At 47.7% G+C, this 21,536-nt stretch overlaps 1 protein-coding gene across 1 annotated transcript in view; it reads left to right on the top strand.

Moving 5' to 3' along the window:
• The window catches only part of LOC124035662 (genetic suppressor element 1-like), a 521,622-nt gene that overhangs the window by 446,594 nt on the left and 53,492 nt on the right, over positions 1–21,536 (top strand). Inside the window, 1 exon segment of the mRNA XM_046349230.1 lies at positions 18,245–18,453. Within this exon segment, the coding sequence (XP_046205186.1) occupies positions 18,245–18,453 (209 nt within the window).

Below are 21,536 nucleotides of genomic sequence, written 5' to 3' on the forward strand. Positions count from 1 at the left end.
TGTGCCTTTCCACATCATGTCCAATCAACTGAATTTACCTCAGGTGGACTCCAATACAGTTGTAGAAACATCTCAAGGACGATGAATGGAAACAGGATGCACCTGAGCTCAATTTCGAGGATCATAGCAAAGAGTCTGAATAGTTATGTAAAGAAGCTATTTCTGGTAATACAATTCTTAAACCCTGTTTTTGCTTTGTCATTATGGGGTATATGTGTATATTGATGAAAATAAAACAAAACAAAAAAACATTTCAGAATAAGGCGGAAACATAAAAAATGTGGGAAAATTCAAGGGCTCTGAATACTTTCTGAATGCGCTGTACATACACACACACACAGGAACAGACACAGAGCTCTCTCTCTCTCTCTCTCGCTTAGACTTCCTCGCTCTCCGTCTCTCTGTAGCGTAGGAGCAGAGCGTGGAGCCACAGCTTGGGCCTGCAGTCTCTTATCCACCATTAGAGGGCAGAGGATGCTGTTCTTACCTTATGTCCTAACAGTACCAGTAGGGGACTGGCTTCATCTCCTCACCTCCTTTCTTTTCATGTCTGACTGATCTGAAAGAACTGGACTGGTGTCTACTCCATTTTGCTTTCACCAGTCCTTTGTGATTAGATCAATACAGAAGAAGGAGAGGACAGGAGAAAGGGGAGAGGAAGCATGTTCAGACTATGGAGATACATCCATAATGCCCAGGACAAAGGGGAGAGGAAGCGTGTTCAGACTATGGAGATACATCCATAATGCCCAGAAGAAAGGGGAGAGGAAGCGTGTTCAGACTATGGAGATACATCCATAATGCCCAGGAGAAAGGGGAGAGGAAGCGTGTTCAGACTATGGAGATACATCCATAATGCCCAGGAGAAAGGGGAGAGGAAGCGTGTTCAGACTATGGAGATACATCCATAATGCCCAGGAGAAAGGGGAGAGGAAGCGTGTTCAGACTATGGAGATACATCCATAATGCCCAGGAGAAAGGGGAGAGGAAGCATGTTCAGACTATGGAGATACATCCATAATGCCCAGGAGAAAGGGGAGAGGAAGCGTGTTCAGACTATGGAGATACATCCATAATGCCCAGGAGAAAGGGGAGAGGAAGCGTGTTCAGACTATGGAGATACATCCATAATGCCCAGGAGAAAGGGGAGAGGAAGTGTGTTCAGACTATGGAGATACATCCATAATGCCCAGGGCTGTGTTTGAAACCAGGACACTCCCTTCTCTCCTCTCAGCCTCAGTGAGCATGTGTGGCGACACGTCAGTGAATAGACGAAGGCTGCATCTGCATATGGCAGCATGACACTAGTTTAGGGCCCCTCAGATGGCCTGCATATCATTTCTGTCCCATCTGCTCAGTGATGGACTGACTTCCTGTCAACTAGCACTGTCACCACAAGAGGAGTGAGGAAGGGGGAGTGACAGGAAAAGACTGGAGGGGGGTTGTATTTACTAGAACGAGGGAGACAGGGTAGTTTAGACTTTAGTAGATGCTAGAAATCTAAGATTAAACACACACACACACACACACACACAGACACACACACACACACACACACACACACACACACACACACACACACACACACACACACACACACACACACACACACACACACACACACACACACACACACACACACACACACACACACACACACACACACACACACACACACACACACACACACACACACACACACACACACACACACACACACACACACACACACACACCACTCATCTCAGGCTGCTAAGCGTTCAGGGCTACTTCCCTTTCTCCTTAACTGTCTTAACTGTTGAAAATTTGTTTATGAAAAATGGATGGCTTCCCTGAGAGATCTCTGCTTGGGAGGCAGTCCGTTTGAAGAACAGAGAGGGGAGGGTGGGATGTGTGGAAAGAGGGAGAGAAAGAGAGATGGAGGAGAGGGAGTGAATAACAGAACAGGCTGGAGCTGGTTTCCAGTGAAGGAGGGAGGGATGGGGTCTGTGTCGGTGGAGGTATACAGAGGTTATGATGTTGGCTTGTAGAGGAGGACAATGAAGAGGAGAATCAGATGAGGGAACACCAACCCCTCCTCCTTCTCCTCACCTGCTTCTCCTCCAGCTTTCACTCAATGATGCAGTGTGTCCTGCCTCCCCCACTGTACAGACAGCTCCACACACACACAGGGAACGGGAGTGAGAACAATGAGGGGGAGGGAGGGATGGTGGAGGAGAAAGAGATGGAGTGGTACCAGGGGAGTAGAGGTCTGTTGCTTGAAGCTCTGGCTGGTCTGTTACTGTGATCATTATTCATTTCTGCTCTATCCCTTTTTATCTCTCTCTCATTCACTCTTTTGTAACAATTCTTATTTATCTTGCCCTCTCTCTCTCCCTCTTCCACTCCCCTGTGGTGGTAGCCTCTCTCTCTCTCTCCCCCTTCACTCCCCTGTGGTGGTAGCCTCTCTCTCTCTCTCTCTCTCTCTCTCTCCCTCTTCCACTCCCCTGTGGTGGTAGCCTCTCTCTCTCCCTATTCCACTCCCCTGTGGTGGTAGCCTCTCTCACTCTCCCTCTTCCACTCCCCTGTGGTGGTAGTCTCTTTCTCTCTCTCTCTCTCTCCTCTTTCACTCCTCTGTGGTGGTAGTCTCTCTCTCTCTCTCTCCCTCTTCCACTCCCCTGTGGTGGTAGCTTCTCTCTCTCTCTCTCTCTCTCTCTCTCTCTCTCTCTCTCTCTCTCTCTCTCTCTCTCTCCCCTCTTCCACTCCCCTGTGGTGGTAGCCTCTCTCTCTCTCTCTCTCTCTCTCTCCCTCTTCCACTCCCCTATGGTGGTAGTCTCTTTCTCTCTCTCTCCCTCTTCCACTCCCCTGTGGTGGTAGTCTCTTTCTCTCTCTCTCTCTCTCTCCCTCTTTCACTCCTCTGAGGTGGTAGTCTCTCTCTCTCTCCCTCTTCCACTCCCCTGTGGTGGTAGTCTCTTTCTCTCTCTCTCTCCCTCTTCCACTCCCCTGTGGTGGTAGTCTCTCTCTCTCTCTCTCCCTCTTCCACTCCCCTGTGGTGGTAGCCTCTCTCTCTCTCTCTCTCTCTCTCTCTCTCTCTCTCTCTCTCTCTCTCCCTCTTCTACTCCCCTGTGGTGGTAGTCTCTCTCTTTCTCCCTCTTCCACTCCCCTGTGGTGGTAGTCTCTCTCTCTCTCTCTCCCTCTTCCACTCCCATGTGGTGGTAGTCTCTCTCTCTCTCTCTCTCTCTCTCTCTCTCTCTCTCTCTCCTCTTCCACTCCCCTGTGGTGGTTGTCTCTCTGTCTCTCTCTCTCTCTCCCTCTTCCACTCCCCTGTGGTGGTTGTCTCTCTCGCTCTCTCTCTCCCTCTTCCACTCCCCTGTGGTGGTAGTCTCTCTCTCTCTCCCTCTTCACTCCCCTGTGGTGGTTGTCTCTCTCGCTCTCTCGCTCTCTCTCTCTCTCTCCCTCTTCCACTCTCCTGTGGTGGTAGTCTCTCTCTCTCTCCCTCTTCCACTCCCCTGTGGTGGTTGTCTCTCTCTCTCTCTCTCTCTCTCTCTCTCTCTCTCTCTCTCTCTCTCTCTCTCTCTCTCTCTCCCTCTCCACTCTCTTGTGGTGGTAGCTCTCTCTCTCTCTCTCTCTCTCTCCTCTTCCACTCCCTGTGGTGGTAGTCTCTCTCTCTCTCCCCTCTTCCACTCCCCTGTGGTGGTAGCCTCTCTCTCTCTCTCTCCCTCTTCCACTCCCCTGTGGTGGTAGCTCTCTCTCTCTCTCTCTCTCTCTCTCTCTCTCTCTCTCTCTCTCTCTCTCTCTCTCTCTCTCTCTCTCTCTCTCTCTCTCTCCCTCTTCCACTCCCCTGTGGTGGTAGCCTCTCTCTCTCCCTATTCCACTCCCCTGTGGTGGTAGCCTCTCTCTCTCTCTCTCTCTCTCTCTCCCTCTCCCTCTTCCACTCCCCTGTGGTGGTAGCCTCTCTCTCTCTCTCTCTCTTCCTCTCCCCTATGGTGGTAGTCTCTTTCTCTCTCTCTCTCCCTCTTCCACTCCCCTGTGGTGGTAGTCTCTCTCTCTCTCTCTCTCTCTCTCTCTCTCCACTCCTCCCCTGTGGTGGTAGTCTCTCTCTCTCTCACTCTCCCTCTTCCACTCCCCTGTGGTGGTAGTCTCTTTCTCTCTCTCTCCCTCTTTCACTCCTCTGTGGTGGTAGTCTCTCTCTCTCTCCCTCTTCCACTCCCCTGTGGTGGTAGTCTCTCTCTCTCTCCCTCTTCCACTCCCCTGTGGTGGTAGCCTCTCTCTCCCTCTTCCACTCCCTTGTGGTGGTAGCCTCTCTCTCTCTCTTCCTCTCCCTCTTCCACTCCCCTGTGGTGGTAGCCTCTCTCTCTCTCTCTCTCTCCCTATTCCACTCCCCTGTGGTGGTAGCCTCTTTCTCTCTCTCTCTCTCTCTCTCTCTCTCTCTCTCTCTCTCTCTCTCTCTCTCTCTCTCTCTCTCTCTCTCTCTCTCTCTCTCTCTCTCTCTCTCTCTCTCTCTCTCTCTCTCTCTCCCTCTTCCACTCCCCTGTGGTGGTAGCCTCTCTCTCCCTCTCCCTCTTCCACTCCCCTGTGGTGGTAGCCTCTCTCTCTCTCTCTCTCTCTCTCTCTCTCTCTCTCTCTCTCTCTCTCTCTCCTATTCCACTCCCCTGTGGTGGTAGCCTCTCTCTCTCTCTCTCTCTCTCTCTCTCTCCCTCCCTCTTCCACTCCCCTGTGGTGGTATCCTCTTTCTCTCACTCTCTCCCTCTTCCACTCCCCTGTGGTGGTAGTCTCTTTCTCCCTCTCCCTCTTCCACACCCCTGTGGTGGTAGCCTCTTTCTCTCACTCTCTCCCTCTTCCACTCCCCTGTGGTGGTAGTCTCTTTTTCTCTCTCCCTCTTCCACTCCCATGTGGTGGTAGCCTCTCTCTCTCTCTCCCTCTTCCACTCCCCTGTGGTGGTAGTCTCTCTCTCTCTCTCCCACTTCCACTCCCCTGTGGTGGTAGTCTCTCTCTCTCTCTCTCCCTCTTCCACTCCCCTGTGGTGGTAGCCTCTCTCTCTCTCCCTCTTCCACTCCCCTGTGGTGGTAGTCTCTCTCTCTCTCCCTCTTCCACTCCCCTGTGGTGGTAGCCTCTCTCTCTCTCTTCTCTCCCCTGTGGTGGTAGCCTCTCTCTCTCTCCCTCTTCTCCCCTGTGGTGGTATTCCACTCCCCCACTGTGGTGGTAGCCTCTCTCTCTCTCTCTCTCTCCACTCCCCCTGTGGTGGTAGCTCTCTCTCTCTCTCTCTCTCTCTCTCTCTCTCTCTCTCTCTCTCTCTCTCTCTCTCTCTCTCTCTCTCTCTCTCTCTCCCTCTTCCACTCCCTTGTGGTGGTAGCCTCTCTCTCTCTCTCTCTCTCTCTCTCTCTCTCTCTCTCTCTCTCTCTCTCTCTCCTCTCTCCAGTCTTCCACTCCCCTGTGGTGGTATCCTCCTTCTCTCACTCTCTCCCTCTTTCACTCCCCTGTGGTGGTAGTCTTTTCTCTCTCTCCCTCTTCCACTCCCCTGTGGTGGTAGCCTCTTTCTCTCACTCTCTCCCTCTTCCACTCCCCTGTGGTGGTAGTCTCTTTCTCTCTCTCTTCTTCCACTCCTCTGTGGTGGTAGTCTCTCTCTCTCTCCCTCTTCCACTCCCCTGTGGTGGTAGTCTCCTCTCCCCCTCTTCCACTCCCTGTGGTGGTAGCTCTCTCTCTCTCTTCCACTCCCTTGTGGTGGTAGCCTCTCTCTCTCTCTCCTCTCCTCTCTTCCACTCCCCACTCCCTGTGGTGGTAGCCTCTCTCTCTCTCCTCTCTCCCTCTTCCACTCCCCTGTGGTGGTAGCCTCTCTCTCTCCTGTCTCTCTCTCTCTCTCTCTCTCTCCCTGTCTCTCTCTCTCTGGTGGTCTCTCTCTCTCTCTCTCTCTCTCTCTCTCTCTCTCTCTCTCTCTCTCTCTCTCCCTCTTCCACTCCCCTGTGGTGGTAGCCTCTCTCTCCTCTCCTCTCCCCTCCACTCCCCTGTGGTGGTAGCCTCTCTCTCTCTCTCTCTCTCTCTCTCTCTCTCTCTCTCTCTCTCTCTCTCTCTCTCTCTCTCTCTCCCTATTCCACTCCCCTGTGGTGGTAGCCTGTGGTGGTAGCCTCTCTCTCTCTCTCTCTCTCTCTCTCTCCTCCCTCTTCCACTCCCCTGTGGTGGTATCCTCTTTCTCTCACTCTCTCCCTCTTCCACTCCCCTGTGGTGGTAGTCTCTTTCTCCCTCTCCCTCTTCCACACCCCTGTGGTGGTAGCCTCTTTCTCTCACTCTCTCCCTCTTCCACTCCCCTGTGGTGGTAGTCTCTTTTTCTCTCTCTCCTCTTCCACTCCCATGTGGTGGTAGCCTCTCTCTCTCTCTCTCTTCCACTCCCCCCTGTGGTGGTAGTCTCTCTCTCTCTCCCCACTTCCACTCCCCTGTGGTGGTAGTCTCTCTCTCTCTCTCTCTCTCCCTCTTCCACTCCCTGTGGTGGTAGCCTCTCTCTCTCTCCCTCTTCCACTCCCCTGTGGTGGTAGCCTCTCTCTCTCTCTCTCTCTTCCACTCCCCTGTGGTGGTAGTCTCTCTCTCTCTCCCTCTTCCACTCCCCTGTGGTGGTAGCCTCTCTCTCTCTCTCTCTCTCTCTCTCTCTCTCTCTCCCTATTCCACTCCCCTGTGGTGGTAGCCTCTTTCTCTCTCTCTCTCTCTCTCTCTCTCTCCCTCTTCCACTCTCTTGTGGTGGTAGCCTCTCTCTCTCTCTCTCTCTCTCTCTCTCTCTCTCTCTCTCTCTCTCTCTCTCTCTCTCTCTCTCTCTCCCTCTTCCACTCCCCTGTGGTGGTATCCTCTTTCTCTCACTCTCTCCCTCTTCCACTCCCCTGTGGTGGTAGTCTCTTTCTCTCTCTCCCTCTTCCACTCCCCTGTGGTGGTAGCCTCTTTCTCTCACTCTCTCCCTCTTCCACTCCCCTGTGGTGGTAGTCTCTTTCTCTCTCTCCCTCTTCCACTCCCCTGTGGTGGTAGTCTCTTTTTCTCTCTCCCTCTTCCACTCCCCTGTGGTGGTAGTCTCTTTCTCTCTCTCCCTCTTCCACTCCCATGTGGTGGTAGCCTCTCTCTCTCTCTCCCTCTTCCACTCCCCTGTGGTGGTAGTCTCTCTCTCTCTCTCTCTCTCTCTCTCTCTCTCTCTCTCTCTCTCTCTCTCTCTCTCTCTCTCTCTCTCTCTCTCTCTCTCTCTCTCTTCCACTCCCCTGTGGTGGTAGCCTCTCTCTCTCTCTCCCACTTCCACTCCCCTGTGGTGGTAGCCTCTCTCTCTCTCCCTCTTCCACTCCCCTGTAGTGGTAGTCTCTCTCTCTCTCTCTCTCTCTCTCTCTCTCTCTCTCTCTCTCTCTCTCTCTCTCCCTGTGGTGGTAGCCTCTCTCTCTCTCTCTCTCTCTCTCTCTCTCTCTCCTCCCTTTCCACTCCCCTGTGGTGGTAGCCTCTCTCTCTCTCTCCACTTCCACTCCCCTGTGGTGGTAGTCTCTCTCTCTCTCTCTCTCTCTCTCTCTCTCTCTCTCTCTCTCTCTCTCTCCCTCTTCCACTCCCCTGTGGTGGTAGCCTCTCTCTCTCTCTCTCTCCCACTTCGACTCCCCTGTGGTGGCAGCCTCTCTCTCTCTCCCTCTTCCACTCCCCTGTGGTGGTAGTCTCTCTCTCTCTCCCTCTTCCACTCCCCTGTGGTGGTAGCCTCTCTCTCCCTCCTCCACTCCCCTGTGGAGGTAGTCTCTCTCTCTCTCTCCCTTTTCCACTCCCCTGTGGTGGTAGCCTCTCTCTCTCTCTCTCTCTCTCTCTCTCTCTCTCTCTCTCTCTCTCCCTCTTCCACTCCCTTGTGGTGGTAGTCTCTCTCTCCCTCTTCCACTCCCCTGTGGTGGTAGCCTCTCTCTCTCTCTATCCCTCTTCCACTCCCCTGTGGTGGTAGTCTCTCTCTCTCTCTCCCTCTTCAACTCCCCTGTGGTGGTAGTCTCTCTCTCTCTCTCTCTCTCCCTCTTCCACTCCCCTGTGGTGGTAGTCTCTCTCTCTCTCTCTTCCGTCTTCCACTCCCCTGTGGTGGTAGTCTCTCTCTCTCTCTCTCTCTCTCTCTCTCTCTCTCTCCCTGTGGTGGTAGCCTCTCTCTCTCTCCCTCTCTCTCTCTCTCTCTCTCTCCCTCTTCCACTCCCCTGTGGTGGTAGCCTCTCTCTCTCCCTCTTCCACTCCCCTGTGGTGGTAGTCTCTCTCTCTCTCCCTCTTCCACTCCCCTGTGGTGGTAGCCTCTCTCTCTCTCTCTCTCTCTCTCTCTCTCTCTCTCTCTCTCTCTCTCTCTCTCTCTCTCTCTCTCTCTCTCTCCTCTCTTCCACTCCCCTGTGGTGGTAGTCTCTCTCTCCCTCTCCCTCTTCCACTCCCCTGTGGTGGTAGCCTCTCTCTCTCTCTCTCTCTCTTCCAGTCTCTCTCTCTCTCCCTCTTCCACTCCCCTGTGGTGGTAGCCTCTCTCTCTCTCTCTCTCCCTCTTCCACTCCACTGTGGTGGTAGTCTCTCTCTCTCTCTCTCTCTCTCCCTCTTCCCTGTGGAGGTAGTCTCTCTCTCTCTCTCTCTCTCTCTCTCTCTCTCTCTCTCTCTCTCTCTCTCTCTCTCTCTCTCCCTCTTCCTCTCCCCTGTGGTGGTAGTCTCTCTCTCTCTCTCTCTCTCCCTCTTCCCTGTGGAGGTAGTCTCTCTCTCTCTCTCCCTCTTCCACTCCCCTGTGGTGGTAGTCTCTCTCTCTCTCTCTCTCTCTCTTCCACTCCCCTGTGGTGGTAGCCTCTTTCTCTCTCTCTCTCCCTCTTCCACTCCAATGTGGTAGTAGTCTTTCTCTCTCTCTCTCTCTCTCTCTCCCTCTTCACTCCCCTGTGGTGGTAGCCTCTTTCTCTCTCTCTCCCTCTTCCACTCCAATGTGGTAGTAGTCTTTCTCTCTCTCTCTCTCCCTCTTCCACTCCCCGGTGGTGGTAGCCTCTTTCTCTCTCTCTCTCCCTCTTCCACTCCAATGTGGTAGTAGTCTTTCTCTCTCTCTCTCTCTCCCTCTTCCACTCCCCTGTGGTGGTAGCCTCTTTCTCTCTCTCTCTCCCTCTTCCACTCCAATGTGGTAGTAGTCTTTCTCTCTCTCTCTCTCTCTCCCTCTTCCACTCCAATGTGGTAGTAGTCTTTCTCTCTCTCTCTCCCTCTTCCACTCCCCTGTGGTGGTAGCCTCTTTCTCTCTCTCTCTCCCTCTTCCACTCCAATGTGGTAGCCTCTTTCTCTCTCTCTCTCTCCCTCTTCCACTCCAATGTGGTAGTAGTCTTTCTCTCTCTCTCTCTCCCTCTTCCACTCCCCTGTGGTGGTAGCCTCTTTCTCTCTCTCTCTCCCTCTTCCACTCCAATGTGGTAGTAGTCTTTCTCTCTCTCTCTCTCTCTCCCTCTTCCACTCCAATGTGGTAGTAGTCTTTCTCTTCTCTCTCTCTCTCTCTCCCTCTTCCACTCCCCTGTGGTGGTAGCCTCTTTCTCTCTCTCTCTCCCTCTTCCACTCCAATGTGGTAGTAGTCTTTCTCTCTCTCTCTCTCCCTCTTCCACTCCCCTGTGGTGGTAGCCTCTTTCTCTCTCTCTCTCCCTCTTCCACTCCAATGTGGTAGTAGTCTTTCTCTCTCTCTCTCTCTCTCCTTCTTCCACTCCAATGTGGTAGCCTCTTTCTCTCTCTCTCTCCCTCTTCCACTCCAATGTGGTAGTAGTCTTTCTCTCTCTCTCTCTCTCCCTCTTCCACTTTCACCTTTCCCGTGGTGGTAGTCTTTCACTCTCTCTTTCTGTGTGTATATGAGGTGTGATAGTGGAGCTGTATTAAGTGTCACTGCTTGCCAGCCTGAGTGCTCTGGTATTGATTGTCCTGTTCTTCCAGGGGAGAGTAATGGCTTTCTGAGGTGAGGGAGGAAGGATTAGGCCACTAATTGCTGTTGTGCAGACAAGATATGCTTCCTCCTCTCTCACCTCATCACCTCTCTCTCATATATACAGTTGAAGTTGAAAGTTTACATACACTTAGGTTGGAGTTATTAAAACTCATTTTTCAACCACTCCGCAAATTTCTTGAAAACAAACTATAGGTTTGGCAAGTCGGTTAGGACATCTACTTTGTCCATGACACAAGTAATTTTTCCAACAATTGTTTACAGACCGATTATTTCACTTAAAATTCACGGTATCACAATTCCAGTGGGTCAGAAGTTTACATACACTAAGTTGACTGTGCCTTTAAACAGCTTGGAAAATTCCAGAAAAGTATGTCATGTCTTTAGAAGCTTCTGATAGGCTAATTGACATTCTTTGAGTCAATTGGAGGTGTACCTGTGGATGTATTTCAAGGCCTACCTTCAAACTCAGTGCCTCTTTGCTTGACATCATGGGAAAATCAAAGGATATCAGCCAAGACCTCAGAAAAAAATGTAGACCTCCACAAGTCTGGTTCATCCTTGGGAGCAATTACCAAACGCCTGAAGGTACCACATTCATCTGTACAAACAATAGTATGCAAGTATAAACACCATGGGACCACGCAGACGTCATACCGTTCAGGAAGGAGACGTATTCTGTCTCCTAGAGATGAACGTACTTTGGTGCGAAAAGTGTAAATCAATCCTTAAACAACAGCAAAGGACCTTGTGAAGATGCTGGAGGAAACAGGTACAAAATTATCTATATCCACAGTAAAAACGAGTCCTATATCGACATAACCTGAATGGCCGCTCAGCAAAGAAGAAGCCACTGCTCCAAAACCGCCATAAAATAAAGCCAGACTAAGGTTTGCAACTGCACATGGGGACAACGATCGTGCTTTTTTGAGAAATGTCCTCTGGTCTGATGAAACAAAAATATAACTGTTTTGCTGTAATGACCATCGTTATGTTTGGAGGAAAAAGGGAGAGGCTTGCAAGCCGAAGAACACCATCCCAACCGTGAAGCAAGGGGGTGGCAGCATCATGTTGTGGGGGTGCTTTGCTGCAGGAGGGACTGGTGCACTTCACGAAATAGATGGCATCATGAGGCAGGGAAATTATGTGGATATATTGAAGCAACATCTCAAGACATCAGTCAGGAAGTTAAAGCTTGGTTGCAAATGGGTCTTCCAAATGGACAATGACCCCAGGCATACTTCCAAAGTTGTGGCAAAATGGCTTAAGGACAACAAAGTCAAGGTATTGGAGTAGCCATCACAAAGCCCTGACCTCAATCCTATGGAATATTTGTGGGCAGATCTGAAAAAGCGTGTGCAAGCAAGGAGGCCTACAAACCTGACTCAGTTATACCAGCTCTGCCAGGAGGAATGGGTTAAAATTCACCTAACCTATTGTGGGAAGCTTGAGGAAGGCTACCCGAAACATTTGACCCAAGTTAAACAATTTAAAGGCAATGCTACCAAATACTAATTGAGTGTATGTAAACTTCTGACCCACTGGGAATGTGATGAAAAAAATAAAAGCTGAAATAAATCATTGTCTCTACTATTATTCTGACATTAAAATAAAATAAAGTATTGATCCTAACTGATCTAAAACAGGAAATTGTTACTAGGATTAAATGTCAGGAATTGTGAAAAACTGAGTTTAAATGTATTTGGCTAAGGTGTATGTAAACTTCCGATTTCAACTGTATATACACAGGAGTGATGGTTGCTGAAAATGGGCCTCTGTACACCTATGTAGATATTTTATAAAAAATCTGCCGTTTCCAGCTACAACACTCATTTACAACATTAACAATGTCTACACTGTATTTCTGATAAATTTGATGTTATTTTAATGGACAATTTTTTTTTTACTTTTCTTTCAACAACAAGGACATTTCTAAGCGACCCTACACTTTTGAACAGTAGTGTATATATATACACTGCTCAAAAAAATAAAGGGAACACTTAAACAACACAATGGAACTCCAAGTCAATCACACTTCTGTGAAATCAAACTGTCCACTTAGGAAGCAGCACTGATTGACAATACATTTCACATGCTGTTGTGCAAATGGAATAGACAACAGGTGGAAATTATAGGCAATTAGCAAGACACTCCCAATAAAGGAGTGGTTCTGCAGGTGGTGACCACAGACCACTTCTCAGTTCCTATGCTTCCTGACTGATGTTTTGGTCACTTTTGAATGCTGGCGGTGCTTTCACTCTAGTGGTAGCATGAGACGGAGTCTACAACCCACACAAGTGGCTCAGGTAGTGCAGCTCATCCAGGATGGCACATCAATGCGAGCTGTGGCAAGAAGGTTTGCTGTGTTTGTCAGCGTAGAGTCCAGAGCATGGAAGCGCTATCGGGAGACAGGCCAGTACATCAGGAGACGCAGAGGAGGCAGTAGGAGGGCAACAACCCAGCAGCAGGACCGCTACCTCTGCCTTTGTGCAAGGAGGAGCAGAAGGAGCACTGCCAGAGCCCTGCAAAATGACCTCCAGCAGGCAACAAATGTGCATCTGCTCAAACGGTCAGAAACAGACTCCATGAGGGTGGTATGAGGGCCCGACGTCCACAGGTGGGGGTTGTGCTTACAGCCCAACACCGTGCAGGACGTTTGGCATTTGCCAGAGAACACCAAGATTGGCAAATCGCCACTGGCGCCCTGTGCTCTTCACAGATGAAAGCAGGTTCACACTGAGCGCGCGACAGATGTGACAGAGTCTGGAGACACCGTGGAGAACGTTCTGCTGCCTGTCTCGCTCCATCCACCAACGCCACATTGCACCACAGACTGTCCAGGAGTTGGCGGATGCTTTAGTCCAGGTGTGGGAGGAGTTCACTCTAGAGAACATCCGCCATCTCATCAGGAGCATGCCCAGGCGTTGTAGGGAAGTCATACAGGCACATCCAGGCACACTACTGAGCCTCATTTTGACTTGTTTTAAGGACATTACATCAAAGTTGGATCAGCCTGTAGTTTGGTTTTCCACTTTAATTTTGAGTGGGACTCCAAATCCAGACCTCCATGGGTTGATAAATTTGATTTCCATTGAGAATTTTTGTGTGGTTTTGTTGTCAGCACATTCAACTATGTAAAGAAAAAAGTATTTAATAAGAATATTTCATTCATTCAGATCTAGGATCTATTTTAGTGTTCCCTTTATTTTTTTGAGCAGTGTATATATATATATATACAGTTGAAGTCGTAGGTTTATATACACCTTAGCCATAAACTCAGTTTTTCACAATTCCTGACATTTAATCCTCGTAAAAATTTCCTGTCTTAGGTCAGTTAGGATCGCCACTATATTTTAAGAATATATATATATATATATATATATATACATATATATATATAGATAGAGAACAATAATGTTCTCCATCTCTATATTTGTATATATATATCTGTCTCTCTCTCTCTCTCTATTGCTCTCTATCTCTATATTTATATATATATATATATATATCTGTCTCTCTCTCTCTCTCTCTATTGCTCTCTATCTCTATATTTATATATATATCTGTCTCTCTCTCTCTATTGCGCTCTATCTCTATATTTATTTATATATACATATATATATATATCTGTCTCTCTCTCTATTGCTCTCTATCTCTATATTTATATATATCTGCCTCTCTCTCTCTATTGTTCTCTATCATTCTCTCTCTCTCTAGTATTATCTAGCCACAGAGGCCTGCTGTGTCGTCTACACCTATTACCCCCATTTCCCTTCAAAGCTTTTCCTCATTCACATTTTAAAAGGAATTACAATATCTGTCTCATTAGTAATTGATTAGATTTATAAACATGTGTCTTAATTCTTTCTACCGGGTCATATCCAGACCACCACCATACCTAACCATCAAACCCTATTGTAGTGTGATGTCTGTTGCTAGGGTAACTAAACTAGGTCACAATGCTAGAATGATAAGGAGTGATAATCCAGACACATGTCCAGACATGCTGACCTATCACACTCTCCTCAGGCTGTCTCTGTGTGGTCAGGTGGATAGATTGGGGAGGAGGATAGAGAACTGAAACTGGCCTGCGGTTTAAAGCTACTGCTGCTGTGTGTTACATACACCACAGAAACTACTACATACACGTGTGCACAAACACTTCAAACATATACACACATCCGCTCTCTCTCCCTTTCTCTCGCTCTCTTTCTCTCTCTCTATACTTCTCTCTTTCTCTCTCTATTCTCTCTCTCTATTCCTCTCTCTCGCTCTCTTTCTCTCTATTTCTCTCTTTCTCTCTCTCTCTATACTTCTCTCTTTCTCTCTCTATTCTCTCTATTCCTCTCTACTTCTCTCTCTTTCTCTCTCTACTCTCTCTCTCTCTCTCTTTATATCTCTCTCTCTCTCTCTCTCTGTATCTCTCTCGCTGTATCTCTCTCTCTCTCTCTGTATCTCTCTCTCTCTCTCTCTTTATATATATATCTCTCTGTATATATCTCTCTGTATCTCTCTCTCTCTCTCTCTTTATATATATATCTCTCTGTATATATCTCTCTCTCTGTATCTCTCTCTCTCTCTCTGTATATCTCTCTACTTCTCTATTTATCTCACTCGCTTTCTCTCTCTCATCTCTCACTTTCGCTCTCTTTTTATCTCCCTCTCTATTTATCTCTCTCATATGATTGCCAACGCAAGTGATAATAATAATAATAATAGATAATAAACAAAAGTGAAATAAAATATCAACAGTAAACATTACACTCACAAAAGTTCCAAAAGAATAAAGACATTTCAAATGTCCTATTATGTCTATATACAGTGTTGTAGCGATGTGCAAATTGTTAAAAGTACAAAAGGGAAAATAAATAAACATAAATATGGGTTGTATTTATAATGGTGTTTGTTATTCACTGGTTGCCCTTTTCTTGTGGCAGCAGGTCACAAATCTTGCTGCTGTGATAGTGCACTAGTCTTTCACCTAACAGAAATTGGATTTGTTTTCTATTTCTTTGTGGATCTATGTAATCTGAGGGAAATATGTGTCTCTAATATGGTCATACATTTGGCAGGAGGTTAGGAAGTGCAGCTCAGTTTCCACCTCATTTTGTGGGCAGTGTGCACATAGCCTGTCTTCTCTTGAAAGCCATGTGTGCCTTTCTCTATAGCAATGCTCACTGAGTCTGCACATAGTCAAAGCTTTCCTTCCTTTTGTGTCAGTCACAGTGGTCAGGTATTCTTCCACTGTGTACTCTCTTTTTAGGGCCAAATAGCATTCTAGTTTGCTCTGTTTTTTTCGACAATTCTTTCCAATGTGTTAAGTAATTATCTTTTTGTTTTCTCATGATTTGGTTTAGTTTAATTGTGTTGCTGTCCTGGGGCTCTGTGGGGTCTGTTTGTGTTTGTGAACAGAGCCCCAGGACCAGCTTGCTTAGGGGATTCCTCTCTCTGTAAGTGATTGCTTTGTTATGGAAGTTTTGGGAATCACTTCCTTTTAGGTGGTTGTAGAATTTAATGGATCTTTTCTGAATTTTGATAATAAGTGGGTATCGGCCTAATTCGGCTCTGCGTGCATTATTTGGTGTTTTACGTTGTACACAGGATATTTTTGCAGAATTCTGCATACAGTCTCTCAATTTGGTGTTTGTCCCATTTTGTGAATCCTTAGTTGGTGAGCGGACCCCAGACCTCACAACCATAAAGGGCAATGGGTTCTATAACTGATTCAATATTTTTTAGCCAGATCCTAATTGTTATGTTGAATTTTATGTTCCTTTTTGTTGTGTATTGATATTCTAGTTTTGTCCCTTTAGGGCACCTGTAACCCCCCTTGCTGACCTACGTTAAAATACTTGGAATGTCCTTCCTGTGAAACGCATTAAACAATGCTTACGTTAATTTCTACTATTGAAACAGTTATCTGAACACTGTGAATTTGGGCGATCAATGAGTGACCCTATACGTGATGGGTTAGTGTGTGGCATGCGCAGCGAAGCAATTCAGAAACGCCTTTTGACTGAGAGTAACTTAACCTCTTGCTTCTACCTGGCACGCAGGCGTCCCATCTAGAGCTCTGGAAATGCAAATGCGCTACGCTAAATGCTAATGGTATTAGTTAAAACTCAAACGTTCATTAAAATACACATGCAGGGTATCCAATTTGTAAGTCGCTCTGGATAAGAGCGTCTGCTAAATGACTTAAATGTAAATGTAATGTAATGCTATTGAATTAAAGCTACACTCGTTGTGAATCCAGGCAACAAGTCAGATTTTTAAAATGCTTTTCGGTGAAAGCATGAGAAGCTATTATCTGATAGCATGGAACACCCAAAAGACCCGCAGGGGACGTAAACAAAATAATTAGCATATTGTCTAGTAACATGTCTGTCTAGTAACATGTCATGTAACAAGGCTGTATAGTAATAATGACTGTGTGGTTCAGCTCTGTCTAGTAACATGTCATGTAACAAGGCTGTATATTAATAATGACTGTGTGGTTTAGCTCTGTCTAGTAACATGTCATGTAACAAGGCTGTATATTAATAATGACTGTGGTTTAGCTCTGTCTAGTAACATGTCATGTAACAAGGCTGTATAGTAATAATGACTGTGGTTTAGCTCTGTCTAGTAACATGTCATGTAACAAGGCTGTATATTAATAATGACTGTGGTTCAGCTCTGTCTAGTAACATGTCATGTAACAAGGCTGTATATTAATAATGACTGTGTGTTCAGCTCTGTCTAGTAACATGTCATGTAACAAGGCTGTATATTAATAATGACTGTGGTTCAGCTCTGTCTAGTAACATGTCATGTAACAAGGCTGTATAGTAATAATGACTGTGTGGTTGAGCTCTGTCTAGTAACATGTCATGTAACAAGGCTGTATATTAATAATGACTGTGTGGTTCAGCTCTGTCTAGTAACATGTCATGTAACAAGGCTGTATATTAATAATGACTGTGTGGTTCAGCTCTGTCTAGTAACATGTCATGTAACAAGGCTGTATATTAATAATGACTGTGGTTCAGCTCTGTCTAGTAACATGTCATGTAACAAGGCTGTATAGTAATAATGACTGTGTGGTTCAGCTCTGTCTAGTAACATGTCATGTAACAAGGCTGTATAGTAATAATGACTGTGTGGTTCAGCTCTGTCTAGTAACATGTCATGTAACAAGGCTTTATAGTAATAATGACTGTGTGGTTCAGCTCTGTCTAGTAACATGTCATGTAACAAGGCTGTATAGTAATAATGACTGTGTGGTTCAGCTCTGTCTAGTAACATGTCATGTAACAAGGCTGTATATTAATAATGACTGTGTGGTTTAGCTCTCTGTCTAGTAACATGTCATGTAACAAGGCTGTATAGTAATAATGACTGTGTGGTTCAGCTCTGTCTAGTAACATGTCATGTAACAAGGCTGTATATTAATAATGACTGTGTGGTTTAGCTCTGTCTAGTAACATGTCATGTAACAAGGCTGTATAGTAATAATGACTGTGTGGTTCAGCTCTGTCTAGTAACATGTCATGTAACAAGGCTGTATATTAATAATGACTGTGTGGTTTAGCTCTGTCTAGTAACATGTCATGTAACAAGGCTGTATAGTAATAATGACTGTGGTTCAGCTCTGTCTAGTAACATGTCATGTAACAAGGCTGTATAGTAATAATGACTGTGTGGTTCAGCTCTGTCTAGTAACATGTCATGTAACAAGGCTGTATAGTAATAATGACTGTGGTTCAGCTCTGTCTAGTAACATGTCATGTAACAAGGCTGTATAGTAATAATGACTGTGTGGTTCAGCTCTGTCTAGTAACATGTCATGTAACAAGGCTGTATAGTAATAATGACTGTGTGGTTGAGCTCTGTCTAGTAACATGTCATGTAACAAGGCTGTATAGTAATAATGACTGTGTGGTTCAGCTCTGTCTAGTAACATGTCATGTAACAAGGCTGTATATTAATAATGACTGTGGTTCAGCTCTGTCTAGTAACATGTCATGTAACAAGGCTGTATAGTAATAATGACTGTGTGGTTTAGCTCTGTCTAGTAACATGTCATGTAACAAGGCTGTATAGTAATAATGACTGTGGTTCAGCTCTGTCTAGTAACATGTCATGTAACAAGGCTGTATATTAATAATGACTGTGGTTTAGCTCTGTCTAGTAACATGTCATGTAACAAGGCTGTATATTAATAATGACTGTGGTTTAGCTCTGTCTAGTAACATGTCATGTAACAAGGCTGTATATTAATAATGACTGTGTGGTTTAGCTCTGTCTAGTAACATGTCATGTAACAAGGCTGTATAGTAATAATGCTACTGTAATAAAGTCATGTCCTCTCTTCTCTCTCCATAGCTGGCTCGTCCATCAGTAGTGAGTCGTCTCCGGTCTCGTCCCCAGCCACCAACCACAGTTCTCCGGTGACCACACCCAAGAGAGGCCCCCTGGGCCCAGGGCCTGTCCTGGTGCCACCTGGGGGCCACAGTGTGCCAAGCACCCCGCCCGTCGTCACCATCGCCCCCACCAAGACCAGCAACGGCCTCTGGAGGAGCGAGGCACGCCAGGTGAGACAATCACACACAGAGACAGACAATCACACACAGAGACAGACAAACACACACAGAGACAGACAAACACACTGTATGTACCTGCTGTCTCCCCTCCTCTCTCTGTCGTCTTTCTCTTTTCACAACTGGTTGCCTGTTGCGTCTTTTGTGTTTTCAACCACTCTATATTTTCATCCAACCATTTCAGCCCAGTCAAAGCAATGTTTCAACCTCTGTCCCTGGTAAGAGATCTAGTACAAAGAGGCTGCCTGCACACACACACACACACACACACACACACACACACACACACACACACACACACACACACACACACACACACACACACACACACACACACACACACACACACACACACACACACACACACACACACACACACACACACACACACAGAGACTCTCGAGGGATTAGTGGATTTCCAGACTGGCCTGTAACCCATGGCGTGGCAGAATGTATGTGACATATGTACATGTGACATCGCTGGCGGCTCTGCGAATGCGAACGCCTCTTCCCCTCTTCTCCCCCATCTCCTCACCCTCCTCTCTCTGTGTGTTAAACAATGCCAGCTGCCACCAGGCCACTGAGGTGACAGGCTTAACGGCAGCCAACATCTGTGCCCCCTCGAGCCCCCCCCGGTCCTATTTTATAACCCCAGACCTATCCTCAGCCCTAGCTTTATAACCACAGCTCCAGGCTCATTCTAATCCCCTGTCCCAGCCCAGTCCAAGCCTTGTTCTAACCCCCAGTCCCAGCCCAGTCCAAGCCTTGTTCTAACTCCCAGTCCCAGCCCAGTCCAAGCCTTGTTCTAACCCCCAGTCCCAGCTCAGTCCAAACCTTGTTCTAACCCCCAGTCCAAGCCTTGTTCTAACCCCCAGTCCCAGCCTTGTTCTAACCCCCAGTCCAAGCCTTGTTCTAACCCCCAGTCCAAGCCTTGTTCTAACTCCCAGTCCCAGCCCTGTCCAAGCCTTGTTCTGAACCCCAGTCCCAGCTCAGTCCAAGCCTTGTTCTAACCCCCAGTCCCAGCCCAGTCCAAGCCTTGTTCTAACCCCCAGTCCCAGCTCAGTCCAAGCCTTGTTATAACCCCCAGTCCCAGCTCAGTCCAAGCCTTGTTCTAACCCCCAGTCCAAGCCTTGTTCTAACCCCCAGTCCCAGCCCAGTCCAAGCCTTGTTCTAACCCCCAGTCCCCAGCCCAGTCCAAGCCTTGTTCTAACCCCCATTCCCAGCCCAGTCCAAGCCTTGTTCTAACCCCCAGTCCCAGCCCAGTCCAAGCCTTGCCTCTCACCCCTCCAACCCCTCAGGGACTCAGCAGTCAAGTGTGTCCCCTGCCCATCTGCCCCCCTTCCCCCTCGCACTGACTGACCCAGTGTGTATGTGTGTGTGTGTAGCTGCTAGCTTTGATAAGGAGTGGATTATGGATTATGGCTTTCCTCTAAACCCTCTTATCGCAGCTCTGAGGCTAATGGTGGAGGGCAGAGGAGCAGCACAGCACTCCTCAACACTCCCTGTGCAACACTCTTCAGCACTCCTAAAACACTCCTCAACACTCCCTATGCAGCACTCCACAACACTCCTCAACACTCCTCAACACTCCCTATGCAACACTCCTCAACACTCCTCATGCAGCACTCCACAACACTCCTCAACACTCCCTATGCAACACTCCTCAACACTCCTCATGCAGCACTCCTCAACACTCCTCAACACTTCTCCACACTCCCTATGCAGCACTCCTCAACACTTCTCAACACTCCTCAACACTCCCTATGCAGCACTCCTCAACACTTCAACACTCCTCAACACTCCCTATGCAGCACTCCTCAACACTTCTCCACACTCCCTATGCAGCATTCCACAGCACTCCTCAGCACTCCTCAACACTCCACAGCACTCCTCAACACTCCTCAACACTCCCTATGCAGCACTCCTAAACACTCCTCAACACTCTCTATGCACCCCCCCTCAACACTCCTCAACACTCCTCAACACTCCCTATGCAGCACTCCTCAACACTTCTCAACACTCCCTATACAGCACTCCTCAACACTCCTCAGCACTTCTCAACACTCCTCAACACTCCCTATGCAGCACTCCTCAACACTCCTCAGCATTCCTCAACACTTCTCAACACTCCTCAGCACTTCCCAACACTCCTCAGCACTCCTCAACACTCCTCAACACTCCTTAACACTTCTCAACACTCCCTATGCAGCACTCCTCAACACTTCTCAACACTCCCTATGCAGCACTCCTCAACACTCACTCTCTATGCACCCCCCCTCAACACTCCTCAACACTCAACAGTCCTTACTCAACACTTCAGCACTTCTCAACACTCCTCAACACTCCTAACACTCCCTATGCAGCACTCCTCAACACTCCTCAGCACTCAACACTCAACACTCCTCAGCACTTCCCAACACTCAACACTCCTCAACACTTCTCAACACTCCTTATGCAGCACTCCTCAACACTTCTCAACACTCCCTATGCAGCACTCCTCAACACTTCTCAACACTCCTCAACACTCCTTAACACTCCATATGCAGCACTCCTCAACACTCCTCAGCATTCCTCAACACTCCTCAACACTCCCTATGCAGCACTTCTCAACACTCCTCAGAACTCCTCAACACTCCTTAACACTTCTCAACACTCCCTATGCAGCACTCCTCAACACTCCTCAGCACTTCTCAACACTCCTTAACACTCCTCAACACTCCCTATGCAGCACTCCTCAACACTTCTCAACACTCCCTATGCAGCATTCCTCAACACTTCTCAACACTCCACAGCACTCCTCAACACTCCCTATGCAGCACTCCTCAACACTTCTCAACAATCCCTATGCATCACTCCTCAACACTTCTCAACACTCCCTATGCAGCACTCCTCAGCACTCCTAAACACTTCTCAACACTCCTCAAACCTCCTCAGCACTTCTCAACACTCCTCAACACTTCTCAACACTCCTCAACACTCCTCAGCGCAACACTCTCACAACACTACAGATGTTGAATGTCTCCCTGGAGACCAAGGAAGTGGGGAGAGGAGGATGGAGGAGAGAGAGTGAGGGGTGA

The sequence above is a fragment of the Oncorhynchus gorbuscha genome, linkage group LG05, assembly GCF_021184085.1.
Source record: "Oncorhynchus gorbuscha isolate QuinsamMale2020 ecotype Even-year linkage group LG05, OgorEven_v1.0, whole genome shotgun sequence".
Classification (NCBI taxonomy): domain Eukaryota; kingdom Metazoa; phylum Chordata; class Actinopteri; order Salmoniformes; family Salmonidae; genus Oncorhynchus; species Oncorhynchus gorbuscha.